This window comes from Schistocerca americana, chromosome 1, assembly GCF_021461395.2.
Source record: "Schistocerca americana isolate TAMUIC-IGC-003095 chromosome 1, iqSchAmer2.1, whole genome shotgun sequence".
Classification (NCBI taxonomy): Eukaryota; Metazoa; Arthropoda; class Insecta; order Orthoptera; family Acrididae; genus Schistocerca; species Schistocerca americana.
The window spans coordinates 805,132,724-805,154,285 of NC_060119.1; the positions used below are offsets into that span (position 1 = coordinate 805,132,724).

A 21,562-nucleotide genomic window follows, 5' to 3' on the forward strand; every position below is an offset into this window, starting at 1 on the left:
GCAATGTCCTGTGGTGCCTCTCCTTCTCCCAGTCGGACGGTTTGACAGCCTGCCTCTCTTTAAAAAAAATATCGCAATTAATAACAGATGGGATTATCTGTAATCGAGAGAACAAGAACTCTTCAGAAAATCTGAACTCTCTATTTCCTATTAGTTAATAACTTGCTGTTTTGTGTGACATAAAATTAAATATACGATATATAAAACCAATACTGACAAGAGGTAAGCAAGAAATTACACATTTCTTCAAACCTTAGCATTTTTTTCTCTCTAATGTTGCTACAGCTTTACATTGCGTGCTTTCCTTTCTGCGAAAGAATCTATTACCTCATCAAAGTTCGTCAAATGTTTTGCTACATGAAAAATCGAAATGTCCTTATCTAATACTGAAAACGCTGTTAATACAAATAATACTCAAGACTGGTGTGGTTTCTCGTTCTGATTACATCTATTTTGTCACTGTCTGCTAGATAAAACAAAATAGGTCTTTCTAATACGGCAGCAATTTTATAACACATCAAATAAATGAGACTGTTTTGGCACAAATGGCCATTTTTGTGACACGACAGAATATAATCCAATAAATACCAATATCAAATGCCTATTAGGCCTACCACAAGCAAAAAGCTTTATGTTAGGATATAGTTTCACATTTCATTCATATGCAACAGCTTCTCAAGCATGAGATCGAAAAGTAGTATTACGAAATTTTTATATAAATTTGGAATAGTCTTATTCTTCCATAATTTGTGTGATGTCCCCGTTTCTTCTCCTTCCTCGTCCTAACAATCGCCAATTCTGTAGCTATTGCTGCCACTGTCAAAATGTGTTCGCCGATTAACTTCACTAACCCTGCCAGAATCACAGGTTTAGTTATCCCGCGATTATTTTCCGGTTAGGCGTTATTGCGTGTTCGAACAACACTTTTCCGCGTTACTTCCGGAATAGAACTTACGCGGCTGCTAGCCAGGGACTGTACTACTGGACTTACTAGTGTAGTAATCTGGCCAAAAATTTTCTGTCAAAATTTCGTTTTCTTGGATACACCGAGAAGATAATACGTAATCTTTCTCACCTGTTATTCCTGTCAGTTGTTCTGGTAGTCTGAATCTATGGATTTCGCTAGTAATTATAACAATTCTGATCATTCGCAAACCCAATCCACAACATAATCAGACAGCGATTGGCATTCATCCGTTCGGCTTTACTCCCTCAGCTATAGCCCCGTCCCCTTTTGTCTGCGGAAAGTTTACCTAGATGTGACGAGGATTCTCCTGACAGAGGCATCACGTACACTATGCATGAATTCAAAAGTCAACTTATGATTCATTCAGAAATAAACTTAAAATGTGTTCAACAACCAATAGGCAAGCTTTTCAAAATCATATGAGTAATCAATAGGCAAAAGTGCGCAGGATGCTAGGTGCTTTGTGAAACAAGTTTTTTTTCCCTTGAGAATATGAATTTGGTGCCCCCTTTTCCCAGTAGCATCTAGCTGCTTGCTGCGACAGCTTCCACAGCCAACAGCCACATTCCTGTTGCCAGAAGCGGGAGAATCTATTACTCAAATGTGACAACTGCGCATGCGCATGAGCCCGCGCATAACTACTAAAACAAATCGAATGTAAACAGTTGCGACTTCACACTCATTGGAGGCAATTTGTTGTTATAAAGCACTGCATAGTCTTCCTAAAGCCTTTGACATGTTTTCAATTGGCAGGCGCTTGCATGAGCACTGCGTGACGTTGTATATGGCGCATTTCCTTTGCGATTTAAGTTGTTTTCATTTTATTCTCTCATTTAGGTTTTGTTGTTGAGGTATTATTCTGCAGTAGCGGGATACAGTAACATCCTTTGTTAGAGTATCAGTTCTTACCAGTCAAAATTACAAAAATTTAACTGAAAACTAAAACAATGAAAAATTTCCAGAATTCTAAAAATATCCCGGGTTTTTCCCGGTTTTCTCCCCGATGAAAAAATTCCCGAGTTTTTCCCGGATCTCCCGGTTGTCCTGGGTCGTATACACCCATTGTCCCAGGTCATATACATCCTAGCACAAGCTCGGGATGCTTCAAGGATGGGGAACGAAATCAGCTGTGCCCTTTCAAAGAAACAACCCTGGCATTTGACTGTAGCAAATCAGCGAGATCGTGGAAAATCTAAATTGGGATGGCTGGACAAACATTTGAAACACATTGTTGTTGTTGTGGTCTTCAGTCCTGAGACTGGTTTGATGCAGCTCTCCATGCTACTCTCTATCCTGTGCAAGCTTCTTCACCTCCCAGTACTTACTGCAACCTACGTCCTTCTGAATCTGCTTAGTGTATTCATCTCTTGGTCTCCCTCTATGATTTTTACCCTCCACACTGCCCTCCAAAGCTAAATTTGTGATCCCTTGATGCCTCAGAACATGTCCTACCAACCGATCCCTTCTTCTAGTCAAGTTGTGCTACAAACTCCTCTTCTCCCCAATTCTATTCAATACCTCCTCATTAGTTATGTGATCTACCCATCTAATCTTCAGCATTCTTCTGTAGCACCACATTTCAAAAGCTTCTATTCTCTTCTTGTCCAAACTATTTATCGTCCATGTTTCACTCCCATACATGGCTACACTCCATACAAATACTTTCAGAAACGACTTCCTGACACTTAAATCTATACTCGATGTTAACAAATTTCTCTTCTTCAGAAACGCTTTCCTTGCCATTGCCAGTCTACATTTTATATCCTCTCTACTTCGACCATCATCAGTTATTTTGCTCCCCAAATAGCAAAACTCCTTAACTACTTTAAGTGTCTCATTTCCTAATCTAATTCCCTCAGCATCGCCCGACTTAATTCGACTACATTCCATTATCCTCGTTTTGCTTTTGTTGATGTTCATCTTATACCCTCCTTTCAAGAAACTGTCCATTCCGTTCAACTGCTCTTCCAAGTCCTTTGCTGTCTCTGACAGAATTACAATGTCAAACCTCAAAGTTTTTATTTTTCTCCATGGATTTTAATACCTACTCTGAACTTTTCTTTTGTTTCCTTCACTGCTTGCTCAATATACAGATTGAATAACATCAGGGAGAGGCTACAACCCTGTCTCACTCCCTTCCCAACCACTGCTTCCCTTTCATGTCCCTCGACTCTTATAACTGCCATCTGCTTTCTGTACAAATTGTAAATAGCCTTTCGCTCCCTGTATTTTACCCCTGGCACCTTAAGAATTTGAAAGAGAGTATTCCAGTCAACATCGTCAAAAGCTTTCTCTAAGTCTACAATTGCTAGAAACATAGGTTTGCCTTTCATTAATCTTTCTTCTAAGGTAAGTCGTAAGGTCAGTATTGCCTCACGTGTTCCAATATTTCTATGGAATCTGAACTGATCTTCCCCTAGGTTGGCTTCTACCAGTTTTTCCATTCGTCTGTAAAGAATTTGCGTTAGTATTTTGCAGCTGTGGCTTATTAAACTGATTGTTTTGTAATTTTCACGTCTGTCAACACCTGCTTTCTTCGGGATTGGAATAATTCTATCCTTCTTGAAGTCTGAGGCTATTTCGCCTGTCTCATACATCTTGCTCAACAGATAGTAGAGTTTTGTCAGGACTGGCTCTCCCAAGGCCGTCAGTAGTTCTAATGGAATGTTGTCTACTCCTGGGGCCTTGTTTCGACTCAGGTCTTTCAGTGCTCTGTCAAACTCTTCACACAGTATTGTGTCTCCCATTTCGTCTTCATCTACATCCTCTTCCATTTCCATAATATTGTCCTCAAGTACGTCACCCTTGTATAGACCCTCTATATACTCCTTCCACCTTTCTGCCTTCCCTTCTTTGCTTAGAAGTGGGTTTGCATCTGAGCTCTTGATATTCATATGAGTGGTTCTCTTTTCTCCAAAGGTCTCTTTAATTTTCCTGTAGGCAGTATCTATCTTACCCCTAGTGAGATAAGCCTCTACATCCTTACATTTGTCCTCTAGCCATCCCTGCTTAGCCATTTTGCACTTCCTGTCAATCTCATTTTTGAGACGTCTGTATTCCTTTTTGCCTGCTTCATTTATTGCATTTTTATATTTTCTCCTTTCATCAATTAAATTCAACATTTTTTCTGTTACCCAAGGATTTCTACTAGCCCTCGTCTTTTTACCTACTTGATCCTCTGCTGCCTTCACTACTTCATCCCTCAAAGCTACCCATTCTTCTTCTACTGTATTTCTTTCCCCCATTCCTGTCAATTGTTCCCTTATGCTCTCCCTGAAACTCTGTACAACCTCTGGTTCTTTCAGTTTATCCAGGTCCCATCTCCTTAAATTCCCACCTTTTTGCAGTTTCTTCAGTTTTAATCTACAGGTCATAACCAATAGATTGTGGTCAGAGCCCACATCTGCCCCTGGAAATGTCTTACAATTTAAAACCTGGTTCCTAAATCTCTGTCTTACCATTATATAATCTATCTGATACCTTCTAGTATTTCCAGGATTCTTCCACGTGTACAACCTTCTTTTATGATTCTTGAGCGAAGTGTTAGCTATGATTAAGTTAAACACAGTACTCCCAAATGTGAGTCTAGTGTGCTAATCATTGTGCCACCTCACTTCGTATAATTTGGACAGAGTTAACAAAAAGGGAAGTACTAAATAGGTTTGTGAAAGTGGACAAAAATTGCATTAGATGACAAGGAGAAAGAAAAATTGGCTAGAACATTCCCACATCAGAAGCAGCTCATTAACAGACACACTAATAAGAATGATGAAAGGAAAAAAAGAAGGCAAGAGAGAAATATACAGAATATTAAAGTGAAACTGAAAAATAGTTGTTTAATGACAAGAGGCAGTACAGAAGACAGCAAGAGAAGGCTAGCCATTTTTATTTTAACTCCTACAAAGGTGACAAAACATTAAATTGCATTTTCAGTTAAATAGAAACAATATAACATTGCAAAAGTAATTACCTGAATGACCACATGTAATGAATATAATCAAAAAACCTGCAATAAGATGTGAAAGCTGAATCATACGAGTAAACAATATGAAGTTACTTTGCAAGCACACGAATGAAGTATGGTGAATTTTTGTTACAAATCAGTATATTTGATCCAAGATAGAAGACATTTTAATAATTATGTATGTATTATTTGTATGTTCTAGGCTGTCTACAAAACCACAAAAGATACTTTTCCAGCTGACCATGCTATTCTGAGCTCCTGAACTAAATAACACTTGAAAAATGTATTTCTAAAGAAAATACCAACCTGCATTTGAAACAGCATTTTCCTTGTTTGATGTAATGGCAGCATTATTGAGAGGGACTGGTCTATTTCCCGTAGCGCAACTTAATAGATTGTTAGGAGTAAGATTGTTGTTATGATTATTCTCCTTGTTGTCGGCAACACTGAGCGAACACCGCTGGTCATCCATTCTTTTTGATTGGAAACGAGAAAGTAGATCAAAAAATGATTCCTCGTCTTCCATATGTTCTGTCTGTGCAAAAGAGGAAAAAAGGAAAAAAAACTATTTCAAGTTGTATATAACCATGAAAACAACAATATTGAACCACTACCCTAAACAAGCTTTAAAAGTAGAAACTTCAAAAAAGTGATTTGTAGACAAGTACTCCAAATAGCATGAAAGATAAAGGCAAATAGCCTTTCTGTTTAAGTAAAATTCTACTTACATAGGAAAAAAATTACCCTAGTATTTCCTTCTCTCTTGCATTAATTCTGCTAATTAATCTTTAATGACATGGAGTTTATGAATTTTGTATTGTCATCTAACTGATCTATCACATTATATTTCATTCCTCCTCTCCCTCCTTAAATTCCTTATACCAAGAATCCACACGTAATGTACATGGGGTAATTACCATGTTAGAGAATATGGAGGGATTCTGATTTGGAGGTAGTATAGCATCACTTACATGTATCTGAGGTCTGACAGTATACTATGATGATGATACCACCATATATATGCATATCCAGTACAAATGACGTAACTACTACACTAAATTACAAAATTATACACAGTTATGATGTAACTACTACACTAAATTACAAAATTATACACAGATAAACTATATACTTCAATAAGGAGCTGGAATGGCTAAGCTACTGACAACAAGCTTTATCCATAACAATCTAGTGCCCCCTTCCCCCTCCTTGCCCCTTTCACTGTTATTTGAAGATGTTGCAAAATTTAACCAGAGAACTGACTGATCACCAACTGGCTGGGGTGCTTGCAAACCATCCAATCGTTGACTCTGCCAGACAGTCTTCAACTGTAGGGTTGGTAATCTCTACAGCTCCATGACACCGACTATTCTCCTCAATGTATGTATTTTGCTAGTTTTGCTAGTTGGTTGCTAAGAACAATGAATCTCCTGAAAAAGAGCATTTCACACTGATCAACAAATATTCTACATTGTGCATATCTTTGAAACCACTCCTGCCATCCATAACAAGACCACAGTTTGCTTATCCATTGAATTTGTACATCAGTGAGAAGCGCTCCTGAAGTTGGTCTTTTTGTTTTCACAATGGCATTTCAACAGTCAGGATTTATTTCCAGTTGTTTTTTTTCTCTTGATGCAATTACTCCTAGATCTAAAGCACAAGTAACTTCTGTGCAATTGTGCACTGACTGACCCAAATATTCTTTTAATTTTCATTTCTCTATCTGTCTTGCCGCCAATTCCTCAAATATCATAATAGGTGATAGCAGTTAAAGGGTAGATTTTGAAGTAGGAAGTGAGTTTCAAACACCCTCTTAGAATCCAGACAGACTTTTTCAAGGACACAATTGCATCCCTGTCATAAAGTTGATTTAGTACCAAAGAATGCAGTATATAAGAATTTGTGTCACACATTCCACATATCAATGTCCACATATCATTCTAAAACTGATCTTTCTTCTGAACACAACAGTGCACACTGTAGTGGTGATATAACCTAAATTCATACTGTGAAACCTTGGTGTCTCACAATCCTCTAGTTTTACTCTACTGGAACCAATATTCAGCTTTCTTCCTCAGTACTGTTAAGATGAAATACAGACTTGCATTTCCCCTGGGTAGTGCTCTTAGCTCACTGTATGCTGGTAGTCTCCTCAGAGTTTCACTGACCTTTTGTCAGCCTTTTCAACACCGTTTCATTATAAATTTTGGGCAGGCAGGCACCAATATGCAAGATGTAAAGCAATCAACATAGCACACTGGCCTGGGTTAACATGTTTTTTTCCTGATTTCTCACTGACTCTCCTTCCTTTGGAACATTACCAAGGCATACAGTGTTTTCTTAATGGCATTCAGTAACCTGGTGTCCCTAGTGTTATAGGAGAGCTTAAGCACATTTTTTTACACTTAACCAAGGGTCATGTTTCATTGAAATCCCCATAAACAGTGGCAGTAATTAGTTTCTTTCTTTCTCTCATCTCATTTCCTTTCTTATTTTTATTGCCATCTTTGATATGCTGGATTAGGTTCAGCATCTGGCTACCTTGCAAACTTTCAGAGCTAAATTCAGAGTACTTTGGAATAAAATTTTCAAACATCATCCTGTTTAAAGTTGCAAAGAGATGGCTCAGCAAAGACAATGGATGAAAGGATTCTTCCTCCAATTTAATAAGGGGTTCCACCAGTGCTTTTGAGGACAGCTCAATTCAATTTCCTACTTCTGATAAGGGAACTGGCTAACCCAAGAAATAAAATTTCTCTTGCTGTTGATCCCACAGCACTACTTCAGGTGGTTCTAGGAATCAGTACAAGATGTTAGCAAGATGTGTGTTTAGAAGCATCAGTTTGAACTCTGAGATGCAATGATCAGGGCCTGCAGTTGATTTTACAGGCAATATAGTGGTATCATATGCTAAGAATAGAGAATATTTTAAAGCAGCATCTAATTTTACACTAAAATAAAGGATGAGTTCTTGGGGTCATGGGTTTAGATTTATTCATACATGAAACACAGTTGTTATATACATGTAAGTTGCTGTCGCATGGGAAGGGAAAGAAATGTTTTTGAGAGAAAAAGAAAGGAAAAGAGCCATATGCACATATTCTTTCTCCATCATTTTCCTTTTACAAAATTAGACCTGGAGTGAATTTATACAAAAACAGTAAGCTGTCACTCTGAGAAGTAACATCATTCTACATTTTACATGAACTTCTTTTTATATCTCTACAGAACATAGAGGTAGAAAAACAAGACTATTATCAATGTTAAATGTAATCGCAATTGGGAATAAGGACAACTATTAGCTGTAGAATGGAATGATGAAAATGAAAATTTGTACTGGACTGGGACTCAAACCTTGATTTCCTATTTATGTGAGCAGTCACCTTACGATCTGGCTATCCACGTATGGCTCACAAACAGACCCAAACTTACATAAGTCATCAACCATGCGTCCTTAACCTGTACTCATACATCCATATGTATATTCCCATACAGGTCAGGCATTGTACTTGTAAGTCGCTTGCCTGGTATCAACAGAGAAATGTGATACTGCAATACCTGTGTTATTCAAATTATGATAAAAGTTCCTTTGGACATGCATGCAAAGTTCATTTGGACATGCAAGCATGTCCAAAGGAACTTTGCCGCATAATCAGAATAACACAGGCACTCCAGTATTGTATTTCTCTGCTGATACTGGGCAAGCAACTTTCAAGTACAACATCTGATCTGTATGGGATTATACATAATGATGTGAGAGTACAGATCATAGACATATGGCTGACAACATATGGAAGTTTGGGTCTGTCCGCGAGGCATACACACATACTTTACATCTTAATCAGAATAACACAGGCACTGCAATATCATATTATCAATGTGGAACATAATGAGTAAAATAGTCTTGTGTAGGTCATTTCCATGTAACAATTAAATTTTATACTTTCTAAGCAAATTATTGTTGGAGTAACTAAAGATATGGAATCTACTCATCAAGCAGCAGCAGAACATACAGATAAAATAAAGTTATAATTAGGCAAGCTTTTGGAGCCAGGGGTTTCATCTTTAGGCAGAAGGCCTGATGGGGAAGGAAGAGGGGTGAAGGAAAAGGACTGGAGAGGTCTAGGAAAAGGGGTAGATTTCGGGAAAGTCACCCTGAACCATGAGTCAGGGGGACTTACCACATGGGATTTTGTCAAAAATTGATTGATTTCATTGTTATAAAGAATGTCAGTGATATTTGAAAATAATTTTTTTTAAAAAAGAAAAATGGAAGAGCATTTTCCATGCATAATAAATTCAAAAGGAATATTCTGATTATTTATGCGAGTGATCAAGAGCTGTGATATTGTTTTCAGATAATCAAACAGATAACTTGAACAAAATCTTCACATTTGTGCAATTTTGAATCAACGAGAAGCGCTGTCAGTACCTAGAAGCAAACCACTCAAAGAGTGAAATACAAACATCTGTGGTGCATAGCATGATCAACATTGTTGGCATTTAGCATCTTTGCACCCAAGAATACTGTCTCATGTGGTGTTATCACCTAATATGCAGTACACTGGTTTGCCCCTTGATCAGGCAAAATACCACATTAGAGGCTAAACTCTGCACAGAACACATATTAGGAGGATCATCATCAGTGGATGCAATCAAATAAATTAGAAGACTGTATAAATGGAGACTCGAGTATCAGTGCCCCATCACTCTAGTTAAAGAACTGCTATTAATCTGCCTTTTCCAATCTATAACATTCTGAACAACTTTGCTCCTATAGAGGATTCCTGAACATCCACAATCTGATGGAGCAAACAAAAATGCAGTTCAATTGAGTGTTGTAAGCGCTAATAAATTTGGGATTTAAGTAATGTAATCAGAATTATAATTTATGTAATTTTTTAAATGAAAGAAAGGCAAATAAAAGGTACAGTACATAAATAACTGATCTGATCTCTTGTATAGCCAGGATGGATCTTTACCTTTGTTTCATCAGCTGGGGCAGTGGCAGCAGCAGTAGCAGCTGATTGCTGACATTCTTGTGCAGCTGTTTCAGATTGGTTGTTTGACAAGTCCCCATTAGGTTTCTGTTTGTTTTCAGGTGTTAACTGAAACATAATTTGTAATTGCAAGTGTACCAATATCTGACATACAGTTTGCATCCAACACCAGTTTGTACTTTCAAAAATCTACAAATTACTAATATAATTTTGAAGATAAAAAATATTAATAATACTTCAGTAGCACAAACTACTGCAATCAATCCACATCTGTTAAGGTCACATGATAATGTTATGGCAATCTGTAATGTAATCATTGTAATATTAATTTTCCCTCATACTGTGGAAACCAATTTTAGTTCGGAAGACACTTAGTTTTGACATTAAACAGAAACACTTAAGCTCACTAAAATGAAACTTTCATTCTTCAGTGCTCTGAATTTTCTTGAAAGTTTAATACCGTTTTAATAAGATTCAAACCTGGACCATAATCTTTCATGGCCAGTGCTCTTTTCAAGTGTTTTAACAAGGTATGAACCATGATTGCTACTAATCTTCAATCAGCAACTTCACACATACTATTTTCCAGATGTCAACATCTTACTGTCTATGTCACATCTAAATTGAAATCCGTATGGCACAGTCCATGAAGCAGTGAAAGTCAAGCACAACGTGTTGGGCAGCATGCTAAGCAACTGAGTTGACCAGCTATGTCTTGACCACAGTTCAGCAATGTCCATTCATGTGGATGGAGAGCTTGTTAGTGGCCCTGTCCACATAGAATGTTGCACAGTAGTTGCAGCCAGGTTGGTAGACGACCACATAGCCACTTTCACATGTGGTCCTACCTTTGAAGGGATAGGAGAAACTTGTGCCAGGACTGGTGTAGGTGGTAATGGAGGATGTATGGCACAGGTCTTTCATCTAGGTCTATTGCAGGGATATGAACCTCCCCCTCAAGGGTGGCTGTATCACTACCTCTGTCCATATCAAACCTACCACCCACCAACAATTCATCTACTTTGACAGCTGACAATAATTCCACACCAAGAAATCCCTTCCATACAGTCTAGCCACTCATAATTGTCGCAACTGTGGTGATGAACAGCCCCTCTCCAAATATGTCAAGAGTCTTGCTGATACCTTCACAGACCGAAATTACCCTCCTCATCTTGTACAGAAACAGATCTTTCGCACCATGTCTCACCAATTACCTACCATCTTCCACATACCCAGTGTCTGACCACAAAGGAGCACCACCCTTGTGACTACAGCCAGGACTGGAGCAACTGAATCACACTCTCTGCCAGGGTTTTGAATCCCTCACACTGTGTCCTGGAATGTGAAATATCTTCCCCATCCCTCTCATAGTTTTATTTCACTGCCCGCCTTGCAATATCCTTGTCCATCCTAATTCTACCCCTGTCTCCAATCCCTTTCTTCATGGCTCATTACCCTGTCAGACCTGTCCCACACATCCTCCTACTACCACCTACTCCAGTATTGTCACAGGCATCTCCTGCCTCAAAGGCAGAGCCACTTGTGAAAGCAGCCATGTGGTCCATCAATTTAGGTATGAGAGTGAATCAAAAAGTAATTTACACTTCCAAGTTATGGCCATTTCTTAAAGTATGCACGCAAGCGCGCGTGCGCGCGCGCGCCCACACACACACACACACACACACACACACACACACACACACACACACACACACAGGCACTACACTACAGCTATGACAATATACAATGTAAGTTCACTTTACCACAAAGTCCCCAAGGGGCATTTCTCAGAATGAGGTAACCAACCAACTTTTCAGTTCCGGATGCATTTAAATTACATTTGAAATTAAATCCATATGGCACAGCCCATGAAACAGTCAAAGTCAAGTCCTATGTAACCACCTGGATACAGCTGCTTATATCTCCTCATCATTTCAAAATTGTTGTCCAGCGAGATCCTTTTTCACCTTGTCGAACACATGATAACCGCATGGCACTAGGCCTCAACTGTATGGAGGATGTTGCCATACTTCCCACTTCAATCACTGCAGCAGTTCTGACATTAAGCAAGCCGTGTGTGGCATTGCATTATAGTGCAACAAAATCACACTGGTGCTCAATTTTATCTGTCAGTTTTTCTTTTTAAATTGCCTTATGGAACCGGTGCAACGTCTGACAAAATGAAGCAGAGTTGATTGTCATGTCTTGCAGAGTTTATTGTCATGTCTTTCAGCATAAAATCCACATCCACCCTTAGTGTCAAAGACCACTGTCACCATCACCTTTCCTGACGAAAGTTTGGACCTTGACCTTCTTTCATTGTGGTGATGTGGTGTGCATCCATTCCATTGATATTCTCTTTGTTTCAGTGGGGGGGGGGGGGGGGGTGTTGTGGATCCACGTGTCATCTCCTATGATGATTCACCACAAAATATCAATCCAAAAATGCCAATGTTGTCCCTTGTGCACATCAGTGAGCAGCTGTGGGACTCAACTGGCACACAGTTTACAATGCTGGTGGACCCTGCCATATCAAATGTTCAGCAGTTTCCTGCAGCTTTATGCGCCGATCCTCTCTAATGATCACATCCACACAGTTAACATTTGCAACAGTACTGCGCATTTCAACCTGCCTTCGTGATATTCATCACTGAGATCTGAACATCCAGTGTCAAACTGCTTACACCACTTTATAATACAAACTGCTTACACCACTTTATAATACCTGGGCAAGAGTTTGCACACTCACCATATACTGCAATGATTTCACAATGAATGTCCATGCATTTGAGCTATTTATTCCATAGAAATCTGATCACTGCATGCACTTCCAATTTGGAGTGAACACCCAGTGGACGCACCATTGAGCCATGCCCGCTCTGAACCGGACATATAAGTAGTTACTGTCACGTGCAACACAGTGACCACGGTCTTGACGCACAGTGTGCTCTCACAATGAGCTAGTGTAACTTACTTCTTGATTCGCCCTTGTACAACCACTGTGTGCCACTCTGCTTGGGTATGACCACTAACAAGCTGTCTGTCTGATTCAATAGTCATTGCCACACTGTGGTCAAAAACAGTTGGAAGACGTAACTGCTTAACATGCTGTCCAACACAATGTGCTTGACTTCACAACTTGTGCCATTTGGCACCAGCTTTTCTGGATTTTACAGGTGGGAACTCTCCCAACAACATATCCTTTGTTCTTGTAACCACGCTGGCCTCAACCTTCACTAGTCCAACACTTCAACGTAAGATGAGCTCGAATAATTTATTTCAACCAGACATTGCAAAGAAACATTAAGGCTTGGATTATCACTTTTACCACCAGCAGACATCAGGAGAGGGTCCACTAAAGTAGGCTGTTCCAGCTCATGTGCCCACTGGCAAGCAGCCAGCACCCATGGGCACAGATGGGCAAAAGGCTGATGTTCAGGCAGTCAGGCAGCTGGGCTGGGGCTGGCCGAGCACTTGTGAGCAGGATTGGCCACATGGTTAAAAAATGTGAAATGTGCAAATAGAGTCACCTGGCAGGTAGTCTGCACTAGCTGTGTCTTTCTGCAAGCAAGCTGAGGGATGCCTGGCAGTGCCCGCATCATATGGAACAGAGTTGGAACAGCCTGCACTAAAGACTGAGTAAAAAAGAAATAAGAGAAAATTGTACCTCACCAAGATGCTAAAGAAAGCATATCTGCAAGGCCGTTATATGCTCATCAAAATGGGAGATGTGGTGGGAGTTCATAGAGTGCACACCATGTAGCTCAGTGTTCTTCCACTGCCGTTTCAAGCCAATGGTGTAGACATCACAACAGAAGTTCAAAACTATTATGCAAAGCTGCAGTTACACTAAGCCCTCATCAAAGATTTCATTCTGTTCATTGTTAGAGCCAATTGGCTATGATCAACATGGTGCTCCAAGTGGTTATACAATGACTCTGGATTTACTTCCTTCAATGCTAAGTAGCATACTGGGCACCAATCTTCCTCCAGCTAACGCGATCATCCGTCAAGTTTTCAGCTTCCTCCCAATTACTATCTGTTCATTGCAGATCCTTCACAGAAGTTCATTTTCAGATGCCGTTGGTTCCCACAACAATGACGATTTGGCGATTCTTCCATTTTTCATACACAGAATGTGCCCCACAAGCTTCAATCTTGTTTCAGCAATGACTGTGTGCAGGCTGCATAGACCACTACTTCTCAGTACTTCATCATTTAGAATGCGGCCACGACAGCTGATCTATGAAATTTGCCTCAAGCATTGTTGGTGAAAAATATTTAGCTTGTTCACTAATTTTAACGGCATTTTCAAAGTCTCACATTGTATATGGCCATCAGTAAGACGATAGAGTAGTACAGCTTAAGTTAAGTGGACAGATTTATACAGTCGAATTGCTAGATGGTTCGCATTCGTTGAGAGATAGCGTAAGGTTTCCTAAGTCTGCTGATGATCTCAGCATCTATGACATGGGTTATCACAGATAAGGTCTCTGAAATATGGAAATCAGCCAACATTTTATGCTACTTTCTATTGCACTAAAATTTGGGTAGATACATTTCCACTTTTTACACACACTGTGTTAGCACCATTTATTTTTAGCCTTACAGAACTGGCAATTCCATCCAACTTGGTAGTCATTAGTTGTAAACTTTGTGCAGTTGATACCAGAAAAATGATGTCATCAGCAAAATCCACATCCATAAGTGTAAACCGCTCATTACAACATGTATCCATGTTGGAGCTGTCTACAGTTGTTCTCATTACGAAGTCTACATTTACATCTACATGGTTACTCTGCAATTCACACTTAAGTGCCTGGCAGAGGGTTCATCAAACCATTTTCATATCACTTCTCTACCATTCCACTCTTGAATGGCACGTGGAAAAAAGAAACACCCAAATATTTCCGTTCGAGCTTTGATTTCTCTTATTTTATTATAATGATCATTTCTCTCTACGTAGGTGGGTGTCAACAAAAAATTTTCGCATTCAGGAGAGAAAGTTGATGATTGAAATTTCGTAAATAGATCTCGCCGCAAAAAAAAACCGCCTTTGTTTCAGTGACTGCCACCCCAACTCGCATATCATATCAGTGACACTCTCACCCCTATTACGTGATAACACGAAACAAGCTGCCCTTCTTTGCACTTTTTCGATATCCTCCGTCAATCCTACCTGGTAAGGATCCCACACTGCACAGCAATATTCCAGCAGACGACAGACAAGTGTAATGTAGGCTGTCTCTTTCGTGGGTTTGTCGCATCTTATAAGTGTTCTGCCAACAAAGCGCACTCTTTGTTTCGCCTTCCCCACAATATTATCTATGTGGTCTTTCCAATTTATGTTGCTCACAATTGTAATTCCTAGGTATTTAGTCGAATTGACAGCCCTTAGATTTGTGTGATTTATCGTATAACCAAAATTTATCGCATTTCTTTTAGTACCCATGTGGATGACCTCGCACTTTTCTTTGTTTAGTTCTAATTGCCACTTTTCGCACCACACAGAAATTCTGTATAGATCATTTTGTAATTGGAATTGACCATCTGATGACTTAACTAGACGGTAAATTACAGCATCATCTGCAAACAATCTAAGGGGGTTGCTCAGATTATCACCTAGGTCATTTATATAAATCAGGAACAGCAGAGGGCCTATGACACTATCTTGCAGAATGCCAGATATCACTTCTGTTCTACTCGATGATTTACTGTCTATCACTACGAACTGTGACCTCTCTGAGAGGAGATCACAAATCCAGTCACACAACTGAGACGATACTCCATATGCACGCAATTTGATTAATAGTCGCTGGTGAAATCTGGAAATCTAGGAATACGGAATTCATCCGAGATCCCTTGTCAACAGCACTTATTACTTCATGGGAAGGAACAAGAACGATATTTTCTGAATCCGTGTTGGTTATGAATCAAAAAGTCATTTTCTTCAAGGTGATTCATAATGTTCGAGCACAGTGTATGCTCCAAAATCCTACTCCAAATTGAGGTCAGTGATATGGGTCTGTAATTCAATGGGTTACTCCTATTTCCTTCCTTGAATATTGGTGTGACCTGTGCTACTTTCCAGTCTTTTGGAACAGACCTTTCGTCAACTGAGTGGTTGTATATGATTGCTAAGAAAGGCGCTATTGTGTCTGCATACTCTGAAAGGAACCTGATTGGTCTACCATCTGGACCGGAAGACTTGCCTTTCTTAAGTGATTTGAGTTGTTTCGCAACACCTAAGATATCTACTTTTATGTCACACATGCTAACAGCTGTTATGCTTTTGAATTCTGGAATATTTACTTCATCTTCTTTCGTGAAGGAATTACGGAAAACTGTATTTAGTAACTCTGCTTTAGTGGCACCATCATTGGTAACATTTCCATCGCTATCGCGCAGTGACGGTATTGACTGTCTTTTGCCACTGGTGTACTTTACATATGACCAGAATCTCTTTGGGTTTTCTACCATATTTTGAGACAATATTTCATTGTGGAAACTATTGAAGGCATTTCGCATTGATGTCCACACTAAATTTCAAGTTTCTGTGAAACTTAGCCAGTCTTTGGGATTTTGCATTGTTCTGCAACAGTGTTCTGTGTTCTGACGTGTTTTGTGTACCATGGTGGATCAGTCCCGTCTCTTACTAACTGATGCGGTATGAATCTATCTATTGCTGTCGATACTGTATCTTTGAATTTGAGCCGTATCTGGTCTACGTTTACATAATTAGCTTGGATGGAATTGAGAATCTCTCTTAGGAAGGCATCAGGCGAATTTTTATCTGCTGTTTTAAATAGATATATTTTGCATTTATTTTTAGTGGTTTTGGTTGATATGGTTTTGAGCCTCACTACAATGACCTTATGTTCACTAATCCCTGAATCCGTCATGACGCTCTCTATTAGATCAGGATTATTTGTGGCTAAGAGGTCAAGTGTGTTTCGCAACCATTTACAATTCGTGTGGACTCATGAACTAATTGTTCAAACTAATTCTCAGAGAAAGCATTTAGCACAATTTCGGAAGATGTTTTCTGTCTACCACAGGCTTTGAACATGTATTTTCGCCAACAAATCAAGGGTAGATTGAAGTCTCCACCAATTATAACTGTATGAATGAGGTACTTATTTGTAATGAGATTCAAGTTTTCTTTGAAGCGTTTAGCTATTATATCATCTGAGTCGGGGGGTCGATAGAAGGAGCCAATTATTATTTTGGTACGGCTGTTGAGTATAGCCTCTACCCATAGTAATTTGCAGGAACTATCTATTCCAACTTCACTAAAATATAAACTATGACTAATATAAAAAGGAATAGTGACAAAATATATCCCTTCTGACAATTGTCAGAAAGGGGTGTACCCATCTTCCGTTCTTATTCAGCAACTAAAATCTAGATACAGGTTTCTGGAAACATCAGTGTGACTGTCAGGGATTCCATACAGGCTTACAATATGTATATACTGTCAAAAGCTTTTTGTTAAAAAAAAAAAAAAAAAAAAAAGGAAATCAATGAAGGTTGTGTGCAGTGGCTAGTTGAAATCTATGCATTGTTCTATTACATTTCACAGAACAATAATATTTGTTCAGAACTGGATCTCCCTCTTCGAAAGCCAGCCCGTTCTTGTAGTCAACAATCTGCTGCTTCTTTTATCCTTTTTAGAAGACTGAGGCAAAAGACTTTGCATGGTACGAAGAGAAGCAAGTTGTAAATTTGGTTGGATTTCCCTTCTTTCGTAGTTTAACAATGATGTTGCACCTCCAGTCTACTGGAACATGCCTTGTTTGCCAACACATATTGCAGAGGTGAATTAAGTCTGGATCTCCATATGTCAGAATTCCAGATGAAATTTCATCTAAACTAGCTGCTTTATGATTTTTAAGTGTTGTAGCCGTTGCTCACATTTGTGCTTCTGTTATATCACCTGCTTTTACCATTAGCTCTTGCATTTGTCTCATTTGGAATGTTGTCAGCATTAAGAGAGGCGGGCTAGTTTACAATTTCTTTAAAGTACTCAACCCGATGGGCAGCGTGTTCATCTTTTGTGAGCAGAAGTTTGCCATTTTTATCCTTTGTGGGGGAGTTTGAAAAACTGTGGGTTTCAGTAAGTTTGCAAATGGTGTGTTATAATGACCTGGTGTCATTTTGAGAGGCAGCATTTTGAACTTCTCTATCTTTCCACTCTGAGTATTTTCATATAGTTACTTGAAGCTCTTCTTGATATTTAGCTTGTTGGCATTGTTGCTTTGCCATCTTTCTTTCGTCTATCAATGCCAAGTTCGGCCTTGAATCCACTACTGTTTCTGTGTTCTTTTCTGTTGTTCAAATGCCTCTTCAGCACGTGTACTCAGAGAATCCTTGAATTTAAACCACTGTGTTTCCGCTTCATCAGGTTGTTCTTGAAGTGCCTGGAATCGATTTCTAAGGCTGGTTACAAATGTACTTTCTACTTATTTGTCTTTTAGTTTAGCCACATCAAATGGTCACTTAGGTTGTTGGCACTGCTATGATTCAAACTTCCCTTTCAGGTCCGCTCAGACCAAGAAATGAACCAACCCAACATTCGCAGCACAGCAGGTTAACGTATGTTGATTTAAGGATCCCACATTTCAAGATCCAATGTGGATTATACTTTTTGCAGCAAACATTGACTTCCATTTCATAAGTCGCTAGATACCCAATCGTGTCGCTCTTGAATTATTCTAGTCACTATACTCTCCATGCCGAGTTTTAGATTCATGTTCAGGTTCAAAACTTATGAGGTGCAAATTGCTGAATTTTTCTTGTTGCTTCTGTAGCAGTAAAATGTTTTACGGGTTTCTGTATACAATGAAGTTATCAAAAATTTTATCTTAATTAAAAGTAACTTGTAGGTTTATATTATCTGTCAACAAGGATTATGCTCGTCAACACTGCAAAAAATTTGTTACACTGTTACTGTTTTTTTTCTTTTTTTAAAATACTATTACAAATGAAAGTTTTAAATGGCTTTAATTTGTCACTTTAACTTTTTCCCTTCTGTTTTTGCAAGTGCTCACCACCTGCAAAGTGAGTGCCCGAGGTAAAACTGATCAATCAGATGTCATTATGTAGCGCAGGAAAGGGCAAACTACGCCACTATTTTCAGACAAATGTTTTAGGTTTGCAGTAGCCTTACGCACAAGTGTATATACTTACACCACAGTGCTCAATGTGGAGAACAACTCACTTTAAATCGATGAAAAGTAGTATGATGGCTGGGTTAGCAACTTTACAGCGAAGGTCAGACATAGCAACATAAATCTACAACACATCACAGTACGATTTCTTGCTACAGATAGAACTTACAGATCTGCAGAGTGACAGGCAGTTGTGCAATAAGTCCTATAATAAAATAAGTCTAGCAGACTTGCGCAGGAATTTTCCTCAACATAAACTTTCATGACTTCACAAGTTTGCAGCTGTGGTTAATTCAATGTTTGTATTTGCGTACTTGTGTGGGCAAGCCTTATTCCGTAAAAAAGAAGATTAAATCCGCCTACAGAAGCCCACTGACAGACTTCATCTTAAAAGCTTATCTTCAGATTAGTAGCACTCAGAAAGTGGTACCAAAGACCTGATGCTTACTGAAAAGCAAAATAAGTAGTATTCATTGACATGCAGTATTTTCATGCTTAACATGTGAATAAAATAGTCACAAAATTACAGACCTATTGGAAAATTTACTCCAGCTGCTTTATTTTAATGTTGTTGTTTTTCCTTTCTGGGCATTTAAAGGAGATATTGTAGTGTGTTCATTACATTACATTGATATTAATTTAAACTCTGTCTGAAAATGAATTAATCATAAGGCTACATCAGTAGTAAGAAATAGCTTGTTTTGTACTTTGATGTTCCATGTTATGCACTTCGTCAGTTAAAAGAAATTTAAGTTTCATTTCAATTGCTCATCAATGCAACAGTCTTAGAAAATAAATTTACCTAAAGAGGTGTCAATTAGCCATTGTGAAGTGATACATCTCTGTAGAAATAACATTAGCAGCTATAGAATAGATTCTTCGACAGCAGTTTTTAATGAAGAGCTATCTTATTCCAATTCCTCCCTCCTCTCCCTTCTCCTCCCCTTCCCATATCATTATTACCTCTGAGCCAGCTTACTGTTGTGGCTTGAGTGTGAACCAGCTCGCATGAATAGATCAATGGAAAGAGCTGGTCTAGCAGAACAGTGAAATATTTCCCCCGTTTCATCAGAGTTTACGAATATGTACCCTCACACAGCCTTTCCTTCTGGAGACTCATAAGCACCTCGTAAACCCTTTGAATAGGTGTTTAATATATGACATCATATTTGATGAGCTTTATGACCCTTCCACACTTTCTTCACATGCTAAATTTACATAAAAATTACATGTTGCAATACCTGGTTTGTCTTATGTTACTTTATTATTGTGCACACAGTACAGAGGGCTTGTATATACTCTGTATTCTCACTGCGCAATAACTTGTGAAACAGTAGTGAAAAGCGTAGTGTAACAAGAAAAATACCAATAATGTTCATGCACTGATAACATTTAAATGTGATGCAATGTAATGAACACACTACAATATCTCCTTTAAATGCCCAGAAAGGAAAAACAACAACATTAAAATAAAGCAGCTGGGGTACATTTTCCAATAGGTCTGTAGATTGCTCATAATGCCCATAGCCCACAATAGTTGCTCTGTCTTAATATTTCTCAAAAACTGGCGTACAGCTTCATCGAAGGAGTATGTTTACATTCTTCAACTACAGAGGGAGAACTAAGACCAGCAATGACACACAAAATAATACCATTATTGCATGTTTTTATTTTCTTCTTACTCATTAATTGAATCAGTCACCATATCCTCAAACTGACTAATAACATCTAGCCACGCTTCAAACTAACTGACACCGTCAAAATCATCTTTTCGAACAATTATTTCAACCACAACTGCATTAATAGGGTGGAGGTGACACTGTGGATAAATAGCATTTACATTTTGTTACTGAACAAACTAAGAGGCCAACACTAAACAATGTGAAAGATCAAAGTCATATCATGGTCAAAATGAACAGTATTGTCATGCTGAAAATGCACCTCTGAAAACCCAGTCAACTAATGCATGTAAAACATCAAACAGAATAACTGTCATGTACAATGGGTAATATGAGTGAGATACAAACTTACAGTAATTCTAGCACTGGCAGTTGTTAAATCTGAGTTACCTTATCAAAGCTATCCAAAAAGTTTTATAAACCTGCCAACAATTTGCAGCATTAGTAACTAAATAAATGTGTAATGCTTATATGTTAGTATAAAGGATTTGTTACAAACTACAATTGGCAGACAAAGGTACTGTAAGCAATTCTTGAGATTTGACTGGCATACTCCAAATTAAAAATTAAAACAATATCTATAGTGACACCAGAACACTAATGGCCAGGTCACTCCGGACCTTACTCTAGAGCAACTAGAGCTACTGCAAATGTTATGGTGGAGCTAACTTCAGAACTTATACTGAACACCTGCATGAGAAGAAGATATCTGCTTTGTAACAATACATGGCATGCCATGTTAAGCATCCATATAAAACTGTATACAATCATTATTGACT

General features: G+C 38.7%; 1 protein-coding gene across 4 annotated transcripts in view; it reads right to left on the bottom strand.

Moving 5' to 3' along the window:
* Positions 1 to 21,562, bottom strand: part of LOC124612689 (G-protein-signaling modulator 2) — a 138,090-nt gene that overhangs the window by 63,196 nt on the left and 53,332 nt on the right. For all 4 annotated transcript variants that reach the window (XR_006979562.1, XR_006979561.1, XM_047141032.1 and 1 more), the window contains exons 10-11: positions 9,917 to 10,042; positions 5,238 to 5,466 (exon numbers count right to left, since the gene is read on the bottom strand). Coding sequence is in view for 2 of the 4 variants with exons in the window: in XM_047141032.1 (XP_046996988.1) it covers positions 5,238 to 5,466; positions 9,917 to 10,042 (355 nt within the window). In the remaining 2 variants the exon portion in view is untranslated. The remainder of the gene's footprint in view (positions 1 to 5,237; positions 5,467 to 9,916; positions 10,043 to 21,562) is intronic.